We start from the raw sequence: 21089 nt of genomic DNA, 5'->3' as shown, positions 1-21089 counted from the left end.
GATTTCGCGAGGGATGAGAACACGAAAAAGTTCGTTCATTTGCACTTTTCAGAAACCGGCTTTTAGAGCTTTGGGTCGTTTGGAGCAGCAGACCTCCGAGACCTCCTCTCAAGAGTAAATAAATATTCAACGGGGGGCACAACGCCGCGATGACGACGGGGGATTAAGGGTCATCACCGAATGGCTTCGAATGCAGACCCGGTTGGGAAAAAAACATAACCATTTCCACCTTTTATTACGTGCTCGTTTCCACCAAGGTGACAGCTGTTTGGTCTGCGATGGCTTCTTGTTCAAGTATTCCGCAGTTTCTGCTCCATTTTCACTCAATCTTGTTAACAACCGGCGCGGAGACACTTCAGCTCGAGCATGAGGTTTTGTTGGGGGGTTTGTGTCCGGTGACGAGTAAATTCTGGTACATTGCAGGAGCACCAGCTGTCAGGACAATTTCTTGAAATGTGAAAAGTGGAAGCAACCTTTTTGTTGGAATTGTGCCAATCAATTTGTTGAAAAGAAGATTCGACATGCGTAATTGAAGTCTACCGAGATACAGCCAGTTCAAATTTTATCTAAATTTTTAATCTTATCTTTAAATATTACACTAAACCTGAACGAACAAATTTAGAAACTCACATCGATCCACTGCTCGCCGGGGAAGACCACGATCAGCTCGGCGTTCGGTTCCAGCGTCTGGAAGTAGTCCTCGTCGTCCACCTCCGTTCCGTCCGAGTCCAGGTGGATGTTAGGCAGCTCGGTGGTTCCAAACTTTTCCGCCGCCTTTGCCCGGACCTCGTCCAGCGTGCCGGCTACGACGGCCTTTTTGATGGCCCGAGTCACGTCTTTGATCTGTTGAAAGAGAAAAGAAAGGAATTTTGTTTGATTTTATTTTTGATTTGATCTTCAAAATATCAGAAATCATAATAGTTGATTCTATATTTATTCGATTCGAAGGTAAACAACGAAAAACACGTTCTGGGAACCGGAAACGTGACGGAAAACGTGTCATACCTTATTTAAATTCATAGCTCCACGTAGTGGTGTTACATATCCCAACATCAGCTGGGAAAGGCCTTCACCAGCGGGCTGGAAAAACAGCTGTGGAACGCCGAAATTGCTTCTCCTGGAACACCACCCGGCAAAGGGCTTTTCCAAATGCATAACCTAATTTTGCCTCCTACATGAGTTTGGGACTGGTGTTTGGCAGTGTTCAGAACGAATAGAGGGGAGAAGGTTGAGGGCCAGACAGGCTTCCCAAATGACTCAATTTCATCGGCATCGTACGTTTTAGTCGGTGGCCCGCAAGTGGTTCTCAAACTAAATGAGTTTTGTTTTTAATAAGAGAGCAATGAGAGACCAACATTGTTGTTATTTTATGAAACTATGCCTTTGGATTCAAGTAAAGCAAATATTTTTTTCCCAAAAATTCTCTCATTCCCTTTTAAAATCTTCCCCAAATATCGGGAGACAAAACTTGATCAAAATATTCATTGAAAAATGTTGTTTGTAAATCTTGATTGCAAATTATTTAGCTTTCTTAAATAATAGTTTTGGATCACAGATATAGAAAAAGACGTAACACATAAACTTTTTATCGTGAAGTCTTAGATATAAGCTAATACGGAGCTCGGAAGGAACGCGTTCAAGAAAAGTCAAATATCATAATATGTTGCGCATTCTTTTATTTTTTTTATTTTGAATGAATTTTCATGTTTAAAAATTTGAAAACATTAATTTGCTAGATTTTTAAATTTTCTGAGATTTTGAATGTTTGAACTTTTAAATCTTCAAATATTTGTACCTCTGGCCACTGAATAGTGTAATCTACATGCGTATGTATTGCGTGTACGTACACGAAAATAAAGTGAGGTTAAATTTTGTCAGCCAGCAAAATCAATTGGTGCGCTAGTGTGTGTACGCAAAACGTCATAAAGCTCTATTATCTATATTCAGCAATTCCCCACGAAAACTACATGATTCGAAAAAAAAAATGTCCGATCGGGCCATTTTTTTAAAATTCATAATTCCGCGTCATTTCAACTGATTTTAGGTGACTTGGACGCAAATATACTATATGATCTAGCCTGACATATAAATCTAGCCTGACATTTGAAAAGGTCGTATGAAAACTTTCAATGTTGTTTTGAAGGGCTTGGAACCGAAGAAAATATTTTTTTCGGATTCCTCGAAAAAGTTTACATAACATATAAAAAAATTGTGAAGCATGATTTTTTGTTACATTGAATCCTAAATTATCCAAACGTTAATAATTTTCAGTTGCATTAAAATTAGAAAATCCAAGTTATTTAATTTTTTCATCAAAACATATTGCAATCTAGATGAAATGTCAAATGCCACTTCCCGTTTCTGTTTCTATTCTGCTGCGTACCGCTTAAGGGGTTACTTACACGTAAATCAGCAAAAATGTAAGAGGTTGGTATGAACACAAACTTAAACTGTTTTTAAATCCATTTTTAGGGCATTAAAATATACATTTTTTTAAATTCTCAAAACAAATTTGAAGACATTTGGTTGTATTATTGCCAAGATATAGATATTTGAAATTAGAAATTAAAAAAAAAACGGGTGCAACGATATCTCAACACTGATTTGACCAAATCGACTCAAAATTCTGGTGAAGACTCATTAAACTGGTTCCATGTGCATAACGAAGGCCGGCTTAACAAAAGAATTTTTTTTCATATAGTTTTTGATTTTTGTAATTTTTTAAAAAGCAAAATTAAAAAAAAATCAGGCTTCGTTATGCACACTGGATACGCCTTGAGAATCTTTACCCCAAATTTCAGCAAATTTGGTATATTCCCATCTTGAGATATCGTGACACCCGTAAATCAACTCGGTGTTTAGAGAAAAAACTAACTTAATCCACCTATGTGGCTGTTGCCTTCCTCACTTTTTACCAACATTTGGTGATATGATGGGTTTGGACACAAATTCTATCTATCTTCTATATATATTCAAAATTTCGACGGTTTTGTTAGAACGCGAATCAATTCAACACGGAACGTCCGATCGAGGTGCTCTTTGTTGCGTTGGGTTCGTATGGTAAGTTCGTGAGTGCCAAAAAGTTACAACCGATTCCGGAAAATTTGCAGATTGTATGGGAAAGGTTAAAATTAAGTTTTGATCACAGGAGGCTGAATAAGCAAAAAAGTCAAAAACGTCAACAAACGAAAAAAGGCAGAACGAACTTTGTCTGGTAAGGCTTGTTTCTAAATAAAAAAAATACACAAATGTCACTTAAGCGGTCATAACTTGAGACTGAGCGTTGTCAGATCTTCAATGTTATGGACTCATTAGAAAGGTCTTTTGATTACCTACCCAACGATCGGTCGGAAGATGGATCCGGACATAGTTTACATACATTTAAGTGAGATCCGGCATCAAAAAAGTAAATAAATATCACTTAAGTGGTCATAACTTGAGACAGGGTTGCCAGATCTTCAATGTATTGGACTCATTGGAAAGGTCTTTTGATTACCTATCCAACGATGGGTTGGATGATGGATCCGGACATAGTTTACATGCATTTAAGTGAGATCTGGCATCAAAAAAGTACATAAATATAACTTAAGTGGTCATAACTTGAGACAGCGTTGCCAGATCTTCAATGTTTTGGACTCATTAGAAAGGTCTTTTGATTACCTACCTAACGATCGGTCGGAAGATGGATCCGGACATAGTTTACATACATTTAAGTGAGATCCGGCATCAAAAAAGTAAATAAATATCACTTAAGTGGTCATAACTTGAGACAGGGTTGCCAGATCTTCAATGTATTGGACTCATTGGAAAGGTCTTTTGATTACCTATCCAACGATGGGTTGGATGATGGATCCGGACATAGTTTACATGCATTTAAGTGAGATCCGGCATCAAAAAAGTACATAAATATAACTTAAGTGGTCATAACTTGAGACAGCGTTGCCAGATCTTCAATGTTTTGGACTCATTGGAAAGGTCTTTTGATTACCTATCCAACGATGGGCTGGATAATGGATCCGGACATAGTTTACATACAGTTAAGTGAGATCCGGCTTCAAAAAAGTACATAAATATCACTTAAGTGGTCATAACATGAGGCAGGGTTGCCAGATCTTCAATGATTTGGAATCATTGGAAAGGTCTTTCGATTACCTATCCAATGATGGGCTGGATGATGGATCCGTACATATTTAACATGCATTTAAGTGAGATCCGGCATCAAAAAAGTACATAAATATCACTTAAGTGGTCATAACTTAAGACAGGGTTGCCAGATCTTCAATGTTTTGGACTCATTGGAAAGGTCTTTTGATTACCTATCTAACGATGGGTTGGATGATGGATCCGGACATAGTTTACATGCATTTAAGTAAGATCCGGCATCAAAAAAGTACATAAATATCACTTAAGTGATCATAACTTGAGACAGGGTTGCCAGAACTTCAATGTTTTGGACTCGTTGAAAAGGATTTCTGATAACCTAACCAACGATGGGTCGAGTGAGGGGTCTGGATATAGTTTACATGCATTTATGTGAGATCCGATTCGCAACTCTGACACTTTTTTATACGTAACTTTTGAACTACTTTTTGGATCTTCAAACAATTCAATAGTGCAGTATGGGGCACCATACCGGATCGAATGCAACTTATTTGACTCAAATCGGATCAGCCAGTGCCGAGAAAACTTGGCAAGAATTTTGAGCACCAAGGGGAATACGCACACACATATACACACACACACAGACATTTGTTCAATTTTCGATTCTGAGTCGATAGGTATACATGAATATAGGTCTACGAGCTGTTTTTCAAAAGTTCATTTTTCGAGCAGGATTATAGCCTTACCTCAGTGAGGAAGGCAAAAGGTCACAAAGTATGGCAGTTCGCTTTACTTTAATTTTGAGCTTAATTCGTCTCTTTCTCAGTTTAGACATGAAATATCTTATGAAACTTTCAGGGGTGATTGAAAATCATCTTTTTATTACATTTAATAAATTTTCTGTAATATGAAATTTTGTGACCACCAAATCTTTGCGTGACTCTTTCCTTGACCATTTCTTGACATTTTTTATGCGATGTTTTGCGTTCCTTCCGAGCTGCGTATTAGCCTTTATTTTGCAATAGGCGATTTTCTTTTTCAAAATTCACCAATCAACAATTTAATGGCCGATTTCAATGGTCATTTTCTGTGAAACTGAATGCACACACACTATCACAATTTTAGTGTGGAGACGCGCAACTGGGTGGCTAGAGTGAGGAGTTATTGATGCATTTTTGACGTCTGTTTGTCTGTGCTATCTTAAAGAGAAAGCACGAAACACACTAAAATTGTGGGAGTTTGTGGGAATCAACTGTCAAACGCGTGTAAATAAGCTGTGGTGAATTGAAAATGGCCGTAGTGAGTATAGGATCATTCAAATCGACCGTTTGATTGTTCGACGGTAGATTTTGAAAGGTTTACGTCTGTTTATCTGTGGCCACAATGAGACGTGATTGATGCATTATTGACAAAGTTGTACAATGATTCATTTATTAGTTTGTCTGTGCGTCTTTAACATAAAATTTCCTTGCAAATTCGTTATTGTTCGCAAGATAGTTTTTTTTTTGTCAATTCATCGTGTTTTATGATTAAATATTTAAGTGAAAATAATCGAGCCCCTAAGCGTGAACTAAACATGGAAATAGTTATGGAAATTTTGTGACTAAACAAATATTTTTGAGCAAATCAAAAATTCAAAAAAATAGTTGAGAAAGTGTTCATAAAGAACTTTATGTAGATTTACTTGATTTTCAAGCGCCTCAAAACCACTGACTCACACATAATATGTTCCTTTCTGCTGATACTGCTCTTTCCGCGTGGAGAGGAAGAATCCCGCCAAAACAACTTATGGCTTGGTGTGTGTCTGTGGTCCCAGGCCACCCACTTTTCGCCAACCAATTCTCCAAAGCAGCGTGGCGTGAAAAGCTAGTGTGAAAATCACACCTTCGCCAATTTTCCTTTCCTTTCGGTGGCGATCTCGAAAGCACTCGCTGCTGCCGTCACAGATAATAAATAGTTTAAGCCGTCAGCAAGTTTTTGGCATTTTCACCACGTGCTTCCTTCGGTATTATTTGTCACTTTTTGCGGAATTTCCGCACCGCTGTGGCACTGTGCTCACAAAGAAATTGTTCTTTAATACACTGTGTTTCACTAGATTAGAAAGTTTGAAAACGCGTTCGAGATCTTGGCGAACTTTTCCAGCTTTCAATTAAACTTAATGCCACGCAGATCGTGAAAAGGGAAAAGTTCACGGTGGGAGAAAAGTGTGCTGTAAATTTGCAAATTTAATTTTCCAACTCCAAGTGAGCGAAAGCAATTAAAACTTTGCTCTGGTGGCCGCCGTTTAGCGGCATCTGTGAGGCAGCTTAAATGTAAAGTCTATCCTGCAGTTGAAGTTTGCGTTATCAATTACGAAGCTTGTGTTTCTTTACTGGCGTGGCGGAAAATGTTTCGCCAAACATCAACCATTATTTTCCCCTCATCGACTGTAGCATCTGGCTTGGCGTGTGAGAAAATTTGATCAAGTGCCAATACGTTATCCACCCGACAGGATGGCACTTCAGGTGTACCATTTGGGGATCACTTCCCAAAATTACGTTTTGATGGCAGTGGCCGGGTGACAAGTTGTATCTTAGGTGGAGCCCCTTCGATGTTAGAAGAGAGTTCAACTATCAGATCTTGCATATTTTTAAAGTATTTATTTATTTGGTGTTAAATCGGGGGATGATAAAAAATTCAGTCATTGAAACAGTCAAATTCCACTGAGTTTAAAGTCATATCGTCGATGTTGTGCTATCTTTTCGCACGTCACTTTTAGATGTTCCGAGACAAACGCGTTTTAATGTTTGAACATGAAAAAAAAATAGAGCAGCAAATGTAAACAACAACAAATATAATTTGATTGATTGACCATTCTGTGTATTTTCCCGAAATTTAGTTGAATTTGGTTGCCGGAGTCCCGAGTTATAATTACAAACGTTTACGGTAGTCGTCGGGCATGCACGTGTGTCAAACGCGTTCTGATATGAATTCCCTTCGGCCAGTTGTCGCACTTACAACAATTTTCAGGATGTGTCAAGATAGCACGGCAAGATTGGAAATTCTTTCATATGGAAAGTGACAACAATGCACGGAGTTTTTTTCGGTTTTTACTGAATATATTAGGATTGAAATCGAAGTTTAAAGATCTGTGAATGTCAAAAGGTGAGGCATTGCGAGCTGCACAAAATGGCTTGCTATGACTGGCAGCGAAATTATGAAAAATTTTACTTTCTCTATTCTCTAAATTTATTGAGATCTAATGGTCACGCGTTAAAATTGCAATAATTTTGAGTAGGAGTCGGAGTCGGAGTCAGCCTTGTCACAAATGTACCTCAACCAAAAACTTTGTGGTAAATTGTATTCGCATAAAGCCTATATAAACCTATATATATCCAATATCAGCCAAGTCTACCTATCCGTTTTCCAAGTTTTATTTGCACATATGTTCATTACCATATCTGGCTGTGGCAGAGGCAGGTTCGAAAAACAATAACAAACGTTCCATTCCCTGGCGCGGTGCTAGACTTTTCCTCCGGGGACACCAGCTGAAACGTGACCGAGTTGGGTAAATCCAGGAGACCCGTGCTCGGGACTGAACCTCAACAGCCGAGCGTATAGATAAATCTCGTCTGAAAGTGGCAAAAAACTGGAGCCAATTGTGGAGTGCGATTGGGAAAAAGAGTTTTGTATCAAGAATAACGTATATTCGTAACACGATTGAGCCTGCGGCGGTGGCACGTGTGTCGGATGATCGTTGATGTGCGAGTTCGGCACTAAAACTAATTTAATCGGATAAAAAATTCTGAAGGAAAGTGGAAATCATGTCATGTTTGCACTAACAAAATTAAAAATAGTCCAAGAGAGCATGACGGCAACGGGATGTCTATTGAAGACGACAGCTCGAAGTTTTTGGGGGCCATCGAAAAATTGAGTCAGCCTCCGGTAACAGAATATTCTGGCCAAGTCTAACTCAATTTGATGACTTTTGTTTTAGCGTGGGTGGAGCAGTGGATAATGGAAATGCATAAAACATTTTGGGGAGGCAGCACCATTTTCAAGGAAATTTAATCCGAATTTAGAAATAAGGAACTTTTTGTTGGCTTTACTTTCAGCCTCGTGACCAAACGATCAAGTTTAAAACAAAAGCGCCAATTTGAGTCGGGTCAGAGTCAGCTCTCGTGCACGGAATTGTGAGGAAAAACTTTTGAAATCCAACAAGCGCACATTTATTCTGGTGAAAATAGCTTTGCGTTGCTTCAGCTGCCTCTGGCAGCATTCAGGAACGTGATCCGCAAAAGGCCTGTGGCAACCCTGGCGCAAAGGCCTATAGCCCGGATGTGCAACCCGGTAGTTTTTCATCCCAGGGGCTGCTTCTTTGCCGGTCGATTGCAAATGAAAATGGAATGTACGGAATATAAATTAAGTCTTGGGTGTGCAGTTTTACTTTTGCTTTGCTCAAAGGGTTATGTTTGTAAAATAATGCTTTTTAATACTGAGCAATTCTCTACGAAATCGGTCTTTTTTCTTCAATTTTAATTTTTGTATTTTTTAATCCGGCTTTTTGCTGCCGTATGCCAAAGCCATTTTGCATCATTAGTTTGTCCATATAATTTTCCATACAAATTCGCCTGTCCAACAAAAATGTGTATGTTCAAAAATCTGTATCTTTTGAAGGAATCGATTTGGTCTTCGGCAAAGTTGTAGGTATGGATACGGACTACACTGGAAATAACACGGTAAAAAAATTTGGTGATTTTTTATAACTTTATCACTAAAACTTGATTTAAAAACACTATTTTTAATTTTTTTATTTGATATGTTTTAGAAGACATAAAATGCCAACTTTTCAGAAATTTCAAAAATCACTGACCGAGTTATGATTTTAATCAATTTTTTTCGATTTTCAAAAATCGAAAATTTTTCAACTTCATTTTTCGATGTAAAATCAATTTGCAATCAAAGCACTTACAAATTTGATAAAGTGCACCGTTTTAGTTATAGCCATATTTAAGTGATTTTTGAAAATAGTCGCAGTTTTCATTTTTAAATTAGTGCAGTTTGCCCAGTTTTGAAAAAAGCTGAGAAAATTCTCTATATTTTGCTTATTCGACTATGTTGATACGACTTTAGTTGCTGATATTGCAATGCAAGGTTTAAAAACAGAAAATTGATGTTTTCAAGTTTCCAAACAACCCACCATTTTCTATTCAATATCTCAGCAACTAATGGTCCGATTTTCAATGTTAATATATGAGACATTTTTTTCCGAATTTTCAAATCAAGACAAACATTTTAAAAGGGCGTAATATTGAATGTTTGGCCTTTGTGAAATGTTAGTCTTGATTTGAAAATTCCAAAAATATTTTTCGAAGAGATCGGAAAATTTCACAAATGTTTCATATTAACATTGAAAATCGGACCATTAGTTGCTGAGATATTGACGATAGAAAATGGTGGGTTGTTTGGGTGAAACTTAGAAAACATCAATTTTCCTGTTTTTAAACCTTGCATTGCAATATCTCAGCAACTAAAGGTCGTATCAACAGTCCAAATAAGCAAAATATAGAGAATTTTCTCAGCTTTTCAAAATATTTTTCAAAACTGGGCAAACATGTGCACTAATTTAAAAATGAAAAACTGCGACTATTTTCAAAAGTCACTTAAATATGGCTATAACTTGAAAACGGTGCACTTTATCAAAATTTCAGTAAAGTACTTTTTGATTGCAAATTTGATTTTACATCGAAAATGAAGTTGAAAATTTTACGACCAAAATTTCGATTTTTGAAAAATCAGTATTGATTAAAAATTCATAACTCGGTCAGTGATTTTTGCACAACCTGGAAATTTCTGAAAAGTTGGCATTTTATGCCTTCTAAAACATATCAAAAAAAAAAATTAAAAATAGTGTTTTTTTGTAAATCAAGTTTTAGTGATAAAGTTAAATAAAAAATCACCAAATTTTACCGTGTATTATTTTTTCCAGTGTAGTCCGTATCCATACCTACAACTTTGCCGAAGACACCAAATCGATCAAAAATTCCTTCAAAAGATACAGATTTTTGAATTTTCATACATCATTTTGTATGGACAGCTGCCGAATTTGTATGGAAAATTATATGGACAAACTAATGATGCAAAATGGCTTCTTTGGGCATACCGGCACCAAAAGTTTCAGTCGGATTAAAAAATACAAAAAAAATCGAATGACCGAAATCCTAGAGAACTGCTCTACTTCACAAATAAAAAAAAAATTATTTATTTTTTTATCGCTTCGCTTGGAGACGGCGATTCTAGCGGATTGCAGACTGGATTTCGTCATGTATATGTCGATGCCTCCATGCTCTTTTGTTCTAAGCTTGCTGAGATTCCTACCTAGTTATCGATATGATGTTTTTTTCCAAAATAGATAAAGGATGTGGAAAACGGTAAATTGTTGATGCACCATTTTTTAAAGGGGACAAGGGAATTGAACCACGGAATGCCCCAATAAGTTTCACTTGGAGTTGGACGATTTTTGGGAAGGTATAAGGTCTAGCATACGCTGTAAGCAATCGTTGCGATAAATGGCATATTGTGATTACGTGGTATTGTTTTATTTGCAAGGCAAGCAGTCGGATGCTGCTGTTGAGACACTTCCCGTTTGATTATTCTGAAAAATAGTTATATCATTTAGAAACCAAAAACAAAATTCCAAACATGGTAGGTGAATGAATCTTAATTTATTCTTTATGCCATCGTGAACTTTACCGTCTGGAAGCACCGATATCGTAGACACAACATCACCTGCCTCTGCCGCAAAAGTTTTCTCACGGGATTCCAAGGTGGACCGTGCTAGTCGGGACAGGAAAGGAATGGAGACCCAGACAATTCCGAAGCGGCACTTTATCCCGTGTTCTGCCATAATCTATGTGGGTTACCGTAGACCCGTGTTGCCCTGATAAAATGGTGTTAATATTTAAACCTCACTTAAACTGGGACAACATTGCCACTAAATTGCACTCCTAACTTTAGTGAAATTTATACCTCCTACCATTCATCTCGTAACTAATTTCCTCTAACCTCGCAGTATACTGCATCTGGAGATATCCAGAACCAACCCACTTAACTGTCCCGTCCTCCCTAACCCGGGAAGAGGGTTTCGCATAATTCATAACTGAGTGCAAAAGTTTTTCGGCGGGAAACAGCTGTGGTGGTGTCCTGGTGAAAAGTCACCCTTATTGTACGGCACTGTCCACTCGGTTCCCCAGCATGGATGGAGTTCACGGTGGGTTTGGCGGCAAAAAAATGGCAGCATAAAATAGTGATAGTAAACTTGCTAGACGGGGGCGATATCATGGAAAACTTACGGAGCAGGCAATATTTATCTTATACATGATTTAAAATTAAGAAAAGTTTCCATATTAATGGGGTGGTCGTTTGGCGGGAAAGCTTGCACACAACACACGCTGTACACAACACAAAAGCCGGGAAATGGGAAATGCTCCTTTAACCCAGCCAAAGTTGGAGCTTTCGAAGCTTCAATGGGTTGTGTGTTGTGGTTTGGGTATAGTAGTGCACAATGTAATTTCCATTATTTAATAATTCATGGCTTAGAGAAGAATGGCTTTTGACACCAAGCTGATGGTGGATTCTTGAAAATGCCTTGGGTTGAGAACTGGAAATTCGAGAGAAACTGTCGAACGACAAACATATTTGGCAGCTTTTGGTAGTTTTGTTTACCAGTTTCACAAGCTTTGACATAGGCACTGGTGGAATCTATTCAATCATTGTCAAAATGTTAAAGCTTTTTTTTCATTTTGAACATTTTCTTCATTTGGACTTTTTGGTCATTTTGGTCATGTTTGTCATTTCAGCAATTTTGATTATTTTGATATTTTTGTCATTTTGATTATATTGTTGATTTCGATCATTTTAATCATTTTGATCATTTTTATCATGCATTTTAATCATGATGATTATTTTAATTATGTTGATAGTTTATATCGTTTTGATTATTTTTCATTTCAATATTTTTTATAATATTGATTATTTTGGTTATTTTGATAATATTGATGATTTGGATAGTTTGGATAATACCCCGAGTAGGCCGCGGGTAATCGGCTCTCCTCTCACTAACATTTACACACAAGATCCTTTGTAATTACGCTAAGCTTTAAAAACAATGTAATTACAAAAGCCGACTTGGTCCTAACCAGGTCCCTGTACCGAAAAGGACATAATAAAAATAATTGTATGGAAAAAATAGTTTGGACAATTTTCATAATTTTAATTTTTTTGTAAATTTTGAACATTTTGAAAATTTTGAAAATTTTGATTTTGATGATTTGGATAATTTTGATAGTTTTTATAATTTGGAAAATTTAGATAATTATGATAATTTAGATAATTTTGATAATTGAGCGATTCGCTGAGATTTCGGTCATTCGATTTTTTTAGTATTTTTTAATCCGGCTGAAACTTTTTGGTCCCATTTTTCGATGTAAATTGCAATCAAAAAGTACTTTAGTAAATGTTTGATAAAGTGCACCGTTTTCAAGTAATAGCCATTTTTAGGTAACTTTTTTGAAAATAGTCGCAGTTTTTCATTTTTTAAATTAGTGCCCATGTGAGCACCCTTGAAATTTTTTTTTGAAAAGCTGAGAAAATTCTCTATATATTGCTTTTTTGAACTTTGTTGATACGCCGCTTAGTTGCTGAGATATTGCCATGCAAAGGTTAAAAATCAGGAAAATTGATGTTTTCTAAGGCTCATCCAAACAACTAACCATTTTTTAATGTCGATATCTCAGCAACTAATGGCCCGATTTACAATGTTAAAACATGAAACATTCGTGAAATTTTCTGATCTTTTCGAAAACAATATTTTCAAAAAAAAATAAATCAAGGCTAACATTTCAAAAGGGCATAATATTGAATGTTTGGCTTTAGTCCTGTTTTGATAATTTGTATAATTTTAATAATTTTGATAATTTAAATAATTTTGATGATTTTGATGGTTCTTATGATTTTGATAATGTTGATAATATTGATAATTTTGATGATTTTGATATTTTTAAATCATTTTGATTGTTTTCATCGTTTTAATCATTGTAATCATTTTGATTTTGATATAATAGGAAATGAGGGTTTCATTCAAAAAAAAAATAATAATAATAATAATAATAATAATAATAATAATAATAATACAAAAATACGAAATCTTAAATAGTGCTAAGATTTTTTTAACTTATTAAGATAAATTGATCTTCCATGAGCAATTTTATTTATATCAAATTTCTAGCAAACTTCAAACAAATCTGGTTCTTTATCCTCGTTTATCATTTTCAATCAATCTGTCTTCTGTTCATACACGTTATATTTTTTAAATTGCCCTCGCATGAACAGTACCTCTCTCCGGTTGCCTGACCAACCTTGCTTATCTCTATAATTGCAGTTTGTTTTATTTCACTCAGATTGTTTTTTTTTATCAAAACAATCCCATCTGTACAGCAAAATAGAAAAACAGTGCAGCCTTCTTGCTTACCTTCTCTGAACTTGTACCTGCTTTCAGGTCGCATAAAGTCCTCCCATTGTGATAGCACAACACGAACGGCCCGATAATTTAATAAAGCAAAACATGCAATTTTCCGTTTTCATATTGTATGAGAGGGATATCAACTTCACACATCGCCATCTCTCTAGGATTCTACCACTCCTTCGGTAAGAGACATCGAACAGCAAGATATACCAAAACAATACGCACAAACCCCCTTTCCTTGGGATCATTCATGGCAAAGACAAAGGCTAAATAAAGGACAAGATTGGTATCATTCGGAGCGTGTGTCCGTATGAGTTTCAAATGTGGTGCGGAACCAACGTTTTCCTTTTGTGCTAAATTATTAATGAAAGTCATTTAGAATCGAATTGAATTGCTGCTGGTGAATTTAGAACGCATTGGATAAACTGAGTTGGTTATATAAAAGCGAAACAAGTTATCAATGTACAATATAAACATATTGCAACCAAACCACAATCGCCATATCCTAGAAAATTGAAACCATTAGTCCTCATCATTCCCACCCGCCTCTGAAAGACAATAAATTTCACACGTTCGCAACCCATTCACGGAAGAAAAATTTACTTCATTAGCCACTTTCCCTCGACGTTTTCCTTCCTGGAAAGGCAGCACGGGCGATGCACATCAGAGCCCTGGTTGTTTGCTGCCAGCAGGGACTTCCGCTGGAAATGATCACACAATGATTCGCTGATGATGATGATGCTGATCAGCCTGGGGGCACCCGTCGCGACGAGACGTCCCGCTGATGTGTCTGGGAGGGGTTCCTTCCGTTAAGACTTCCTTCCGTCCCTAGCGGCCGAGAGAGATACGCCGAAGCCGGAAATTACTTTTCCTCGAAGAGCGCTGAGCAGAGCGTCTTTTCCAAGAGAACCAGCCGGCATCATATTAGCGTAGTTACACTAGTTGGTTGTGATTTACGTACCACTCTGATTTGCTTTAACCCTATACCACAGTGCTGAACTTGGATGAAGGATGTGCCACCCCTCCCCTGGGAGGGATTCGTCGAACCACTAACATTGACCACATGAGCCAACACCGGGCACCCCGTTCCCATTGGAATGGAATTCATGACCTACACACAAATGTGCATCACACACACATAGAAACACAAAATGGTGCCAAGTGGAGCTGTTTTTTCCGAGCTGCTGTTTGGGGAAAACCATGCATTGTGGTCATTCAATTAAAATACCAACTCTACCTCAAATGGTCCGGAGAGTTTTTAATCATCCAAATGAGTTGGTTCCAGCACGAATGTCAAATGATGCTGAGCAATTTTTCAGATTTCAGTCGTCCGGCAACGGCCTAACCAAACTTTCAATATTACGCCCTTTTGAAATGTTCTTCTTGATTTTTCTAAATTTTAAAAATATTGTTCTAGAAAAGATCGGAAAATTTCACGAATGTTTCATATTTTAACATTGTAAATCGGACCATTAGCTTCTGAGATATCGACGTTAGAAAATGGTGGATTGTTTGGGTGAGACTTATAAATTTTCCTGCTTTTTAAGCCTTTGCATGGCAATATCTCAGCAACTAAAGGTCGCAAAGTTCAACAAAGTTCAAAAAAGCAAAATAAAGAGAATTACCATACCTACAACTTTGATCAAAAAATTCCTTCGAAAGATATTTTTTTTGGAATTTTCATACATCATTTTTGTATGGACAGCTGCCAAATTTGAATGGAAATTTATATGGACAAACTAATAATGCAAAATGACTTTTTTGGGCATACCGAAAGTACCAAAAAAGTTTCAGCCATATTAAAAAATACAAAAATTAAATAAAAGATCGTAGAGAACTGCTCTGCTTACAAGTATGGTTTAATTTATGATTTGAAAGCTAAATATGTTTAAATATAATTAAATTCTTTGAATCATTTGAATCACTTTTTCGTAAAGTTTGCAACTTGCAACTCATCGAAGATCTCTTTAAAAAAAATCTTCAAACTAACAGTTCTGCCCCACAATGCTTTCAGAAGATTGAAAAATGGTTCAAAAACAGATTTTTCGCGATTTTTCAGACCGGAGCCCACGCGATTAATAGTAGAGCAATTCTCTACGAAATCGGTCTTTTTTCTTCAATTTTAATTTTTGTATTTTTTAATCCGACTGAAACTTTTTTGGTGGCTTCGGTATGCCCAAAGAAGCCATTTTGCATCATTAGTTTGTCCATATAATTTTCCATACAAATTTGGCAGCTGTCCATACAAAAATGATGTGTGAAAATTCAAAAATCTGTATCTTTTGAAGGAATTTTTTGATCGATTTGGTGTCTTCGGCAAAGTTGTAGGTATGGATATGGACTACACTGGAAAAAAATGATAAACGGTAAAAAAAAAAATTGGTGATTTTTTTATTTAACTTTTTATCACTAAAACTTGATTTGCAAAAAAACACTATTTTTAATTTTTTTAATTTTTTGATATGTTTTAGAGGACATAAAATGCCAACTTTTCAGAAATTTTCAGGTTGTGCAAAAAATCTTTGAGCGAGTTATGAATTTTTTAATCAATACTGATTTTTTCAAAAAAAAAACGAAATATTGGTCGCAAAAATTTTTCAACTTCATTTTTCGATGTACAATCAAATTTGCAATCGAAAAGTACTTTAGTAAAATTTTGATAAAGTGCACCGTTTTCAAGTTTTTCATTTTTTTTAAATTAGTGCACATGTTTGCACACTTTTGGAAAAAATATTTTTGAAAAGCTGAGAAAATTCTCTATATTTTGCTTCTTCGGACTTGACTTGTTGACTTGACTTGTTGATACGACCTTTAGTTGCTGAGATATTGGAATGCAAAGGTTTAAAAACAGGAAAATTGATGTTTTCTAAGTCTCACCCAAACAACCCACCATTTTCTAATGTCGATAGCTTAGCAACTAATGGTTTTTCATGTTATGAAACATTTGTGAAATTTTCCTATCTTTCGAAAAAATATTTTCAAAAATTTCAAATCAAGACTAACATTTCAAAAGGGCTAAACATTCAATATTACGCCCTTGTAAAATGTTAGTCTTGAATTGAAAATTTTGAAAATATTGTTTTCGAAAAGATCGGAAAATTTTACAAATGTTTCATATATTAACATTGAAAATCGGACCATTATTTGCTGAGATATCGACATTGAAAATGGTGGGCTGTTTGGGTGAGACTTAAAAAACATCAATTTTCCTGTTTTTAAACCTTTGCATTGCAATATCTCAGCAACTAAAGATCGTATCAACAAAGTCCGAAGAAGCAAAATATAGAGAATTTTCTCAGCTTTTCAAAAAAAAATTTCCAAAAGTGTGCAAACATGTGCACTAATTTAAAAAAATGAAAAACTGCGACTATTTTCAAAAAAGTCACCTAAATATGGATTTATCTTGAAAACGGTGCACTTTATCAAAATTTTACTAAAGTACTTTTCGATTGCAAATTTGATTTTACATCGAAAAATTAAGTTGAAAAATTTTTGCGACCAATTTTCGTTTTTTTTTGAAAAAATCAGTATTGATTAAAAAATTCATAACTCGTTCAAAGATTTTTTGCACAACCTGAAAATTTCTGAAAAGTTGACATTTTATGTCCTCTAAAACATATCAAAAAATAAAAAAAAATAAAAATAGTGTTTTTTTGCAAATCAAGTTTTAGTGATAAAAAGTTAAATAAAAAAATCACCAAATTTTTTTTTACCGTGTATCATTTTTTTCCAGTGTAGTCCATATCCATACCTACAACTTTGCCGAAGACACCAAATCGATCAAAAAATTCCTTCAAAAGATACAGATTTTTGAATTTTCACATATCATTTTTGTATGGACAGCTGCCAAATTTGTATGGAAAATTATATGGACAAACTAATGATGCAAAATGGCTTCTTTGGGCATACCGAAGGCACCAAAAAAGATTCAGTCGGATTAAAAAATACAAAAAAAGTTCAAGATGGTATGTCAGAGACATAACCGAAAGACATAGGACCAAACAATTTGAATGTGTTTTTGGATTGCTAGTGAAATCTGAAATAAGATTATTTTATTTTGTTTCATAGATTTGTCGGCAAAATTGTCATAAATGTTCTCCCAAGGTGAACCTTCTATGAGGGCACCAGCAACTCCAGGTTGTGGCCACTACGGTCTAAATGTCAATTTTCATGTTCAGTATCAAAAACCATGAATTTTGATATCTATATTGCCACAACTCGTATGGTTCTGTTAAAGACCCTCCGGGCCCCGGGGAAACCTGCTTTGAGATCACCGGTCACTCAAGGTTGTGGCCACTACTGTCGGAATGTCAATTTTCATGTACAGTATCAAAACCATGAATTTTGATACCAATATACACCCGTATGGTTCTGTAAAGTCCTCCGGGCCCCGGGAACCTGCTTTAAGGGCACCGGCCACTCCAGGTTGTGGCCACTACTGTCGAAATGGCCATTATGTTCAGCATCAAAACCATGAATTTTGATACCCATATTGCCACAACTCGTATGTTTCTGTAAATGTCCCCCAGGCCCTGGGAACCTTCTTTGAGGGCACCGGCCACTCCAGGTTGTGGCCACTACTGTCGAAATGGCCATTATTATGTTCAGTATCAAAACCATGAATTTTGATACCCATATTGCCACAACTCGTTTGTTTCTGTAAATGTCCCCCAGGCCCGGGGAACCTTCTTTGAGGGCACCGGCCACTCCAGGTTGTGGCCACTACTGTCGAAATGGCCATTATTATGTTCAGTATCAAAACCATGAATTTTGATATCCATATTGCCACAACTCGTATGTTTCTGTAAATGTCCCCCAGGCCCTGGGGAACCTTCTTTGAGGGCACCACTCCAGGTTGTGGCCACTACTGTCGAAATGGCCATTATTATGTTCAGTATCAAAACCATGAATTTTGATACCCATATTGCCACAACTCGTATGTTTCTGTAAATGTCCCCCAGGCCCCGGAGGAACCTTCTTTGAGGGCACGGCCACTCCAGGTTGTGGCCACTACTGTCGAAATGGCCATTATTATGTTCAGTATCAAAACCATGAATTTTGATACCCATATTGCCACAACTCGTATGTTTCTGTAAATGTCCCCCAGGCCCCGAGGGAATCTTCTTTGAGGGCACCGGCCACTCTAGGTTGTGGCCACTACTGTCGAAATGGCCATCATTATGTTCAGTATCAAAACCATGAATTTTGATACCCATATTGCCACAACTCGTATGTTTCTATAAATGTCCCCCAGGCCCCGGGAACCTTCTTTGAGGGCACCGGCCACTCCAGGTTGTGGCCACTACTGTCGAAATGGCCATTATTATGTTCAGTATCAAAAACCATGAATTTTGATACCCATATTGCCACAACTCGTTTGTTTCTGTAAATGTACCCCAGGCCCCGGAGGAACCTTCTTTGAGGGCACCGGCCACTCCAGGTTGTGGCCACTACTGTCGAAATGGCCATTATTATGTTCAGTATCAAAAACCATGAATTTTGATATCCATATTGCCACAACTCGTATGTTTCTGTAAATGTCCCCCCAGGCCCCGGGGGAACCTTCTTTGAGGGCACCGGCCACTCCAGGTTGTGGCCACTACTGTCGAAATGGCCATTATTATGTTCAGTATCAAAAACCATGAATTTTGATACCCATATTGCCACAACTCGTATGTTTCTGTAAATGTCCCCCCACGCCCCGAGGGAACCTTCTTTGAGGGCACCGGCCACTCCAGGTAGTGGCCACTACGGTCAAATGGCCATTATTATGTTCAGTATAAAACCATGAATTTTGATACCCATATTGCCACAACTCGTATGTTTCTGTAAATGTCCCCCAGGCCCCGGGGAACCTTCTTTGAGGGCACCGGCCACTCCAGGTTGTGGCCACTACTGTCGAAATGGCCATTATTATGTTCAGTATCAAAACCATGAATTTTGATACCCATATTGCCACAACTCGTATGTTTCTATAAATGTCCCCCAGGCCCTGGGAACCTTCTTTGAGGGCACCGGCCACTCCAGGTTATGGCCACTACTGTCAAATGGCCATTATTATGTTCAGTATAAAAACCATGAATTTTGATACCCATATTGCCACAACTCGTATGTTTCTGTAAATGTCCCCCAGGCCCCGGGGAACCTTCTTTGAGGGCACCGGCCACTCCAGGTTGTGGCCACTACTGTCGAAATGGCCATTATTATGTTCAGTATCAAAACCATGAATTTTGATACCCATATTGCCACAACTCGTATGTTTCTGTAAATGTCCCCCAGGCCCCGGAGGAACCTTCTTTGAGGGCACGGCCACTCCAGGTTGTGGCCACTACTGTCGAAATGGCCATTATTATGTTCAGTATCAAAAACCATGAATTTTGATACCCATATTGCCACAACTCGTATGTTTCTGTAAATGTCCCCCCAGGCCCCGAGGGAATCTTCGTTGAGGGCACCGGCCACTCTAGGTTGTGGCCACTACTGTCGAAATGGCCATCATTATGTTCAGTATCAAAACCATGAATTTTGATACCCATATTGCCACAACTCGTATGTTTCTATAAATGTCCCCCAGGCCCTGGGGAACCTTCTTTGAGGGCACCGGCCACTCCAGGTTGTGGCCACTACTGTCGAAATGGCCATTATTATGTTCAGTATCAAAACCATGAATTTTGATATCCATATTGCCACAACTCGTATGTTTCTGTAAATGTCCCCCCAGGCCCCGGGGGAACCTTCTTTGAGGGCACCGGCCACTCCAGGTTGTGGCCACTACTGTCGAAATGGCCATTATTATGTTCAGTATCAAAAACCATGAATTTTGATACCCATATTGCCACAACTCGTATGTTTCTATAAATGTCCCCCCAGGCCCCGGAGGAACCTTCTTTGAGGGCACGGCCACTCCAGGTTGTGGCCACTACTGTCGAAATGGCCATTATTATGTTCAGTATCAAAAACCATGAATTTTGATACCCATATTGCCACAACTCGTTTGTTTCTGTAAATGTCCCCCCAGGCCCCGGAGGAACCTTCTTTGAGGGCACCGGCCACTCCAGGTTGTGGCCACTACTGTCGAAATGGCCATTATTATGTTCAGTATCAAAAACCATGAATTTTGATATCCATATTGCCACAACTCGTATGTTTCTGTAAATGTCCCCCCAGGCCCCGGGGGAACCTTCTTTGAGGGCACCGGCCACTCCAGGTTGTGGCCACTACTGTCGAAATGGCCATTATTATGTTCAGTATCAAAAACCATGAATTTTGATACCCATATTGCCACAACTCGTATGTTTCTGTAAATGTCCCCCCACGCCCCGAGGGAACCTTCTTTGAGGGCACCGGCCACTCCAGGTAGTGGCCACTACTGTCAAAATGGCCATTATTATGTTCAGTATAAAAACCATGAATTTTGATACCCATATTGCCACAACTCGTATGTTTCTGTAAATGTCCCCCCAGGCCCCGGGGGAACCTTCTTTGA

The 21089-nt window shown here is 37.6% G+C and overlaps 1 protein-coding gene across 1 annotated transcript in view; it reads right to left on the bottom strand.

The window, feature by feature from the left end:
* The window catches only part of LOC6037808 (DNA fragmentation factor subunit alpha), a 71499-nt gene that overhangs the window by 14863 nt on the left and 35547 nt on the right, over window positions 1–21089 (bottom strand). The window contains exon 2 of the mRNA XM_038250112.1: window positions 631–843. Within this exon, the coding sequence (XP_038106040.1) occupies window positions 631–843 (213 nt within the window). The remainder of the gene's footprint in view (window positions 1–630; window positions 844–21089) is intronic.

Source organism: Culex quinquefasciatus, chromosome 2 (genome assembly GCF_015732765.1).
Source record: "Culex quinquefasciatus strain JHB chromosome 2, VPISU_Cqui_1.0_pri_paternal, whole genome shotgun sequence".
Classification (NCBI taxonomy): domain Eukaryota; kingdom Metazoa; phylum Arthropoda; class Insecta; order Diptera; family Culicidae; genus Culex; species Culex quinquefasciatus.
This window is presented reverse-complemented; position numbering and strand designations above follow the sequence as displayed.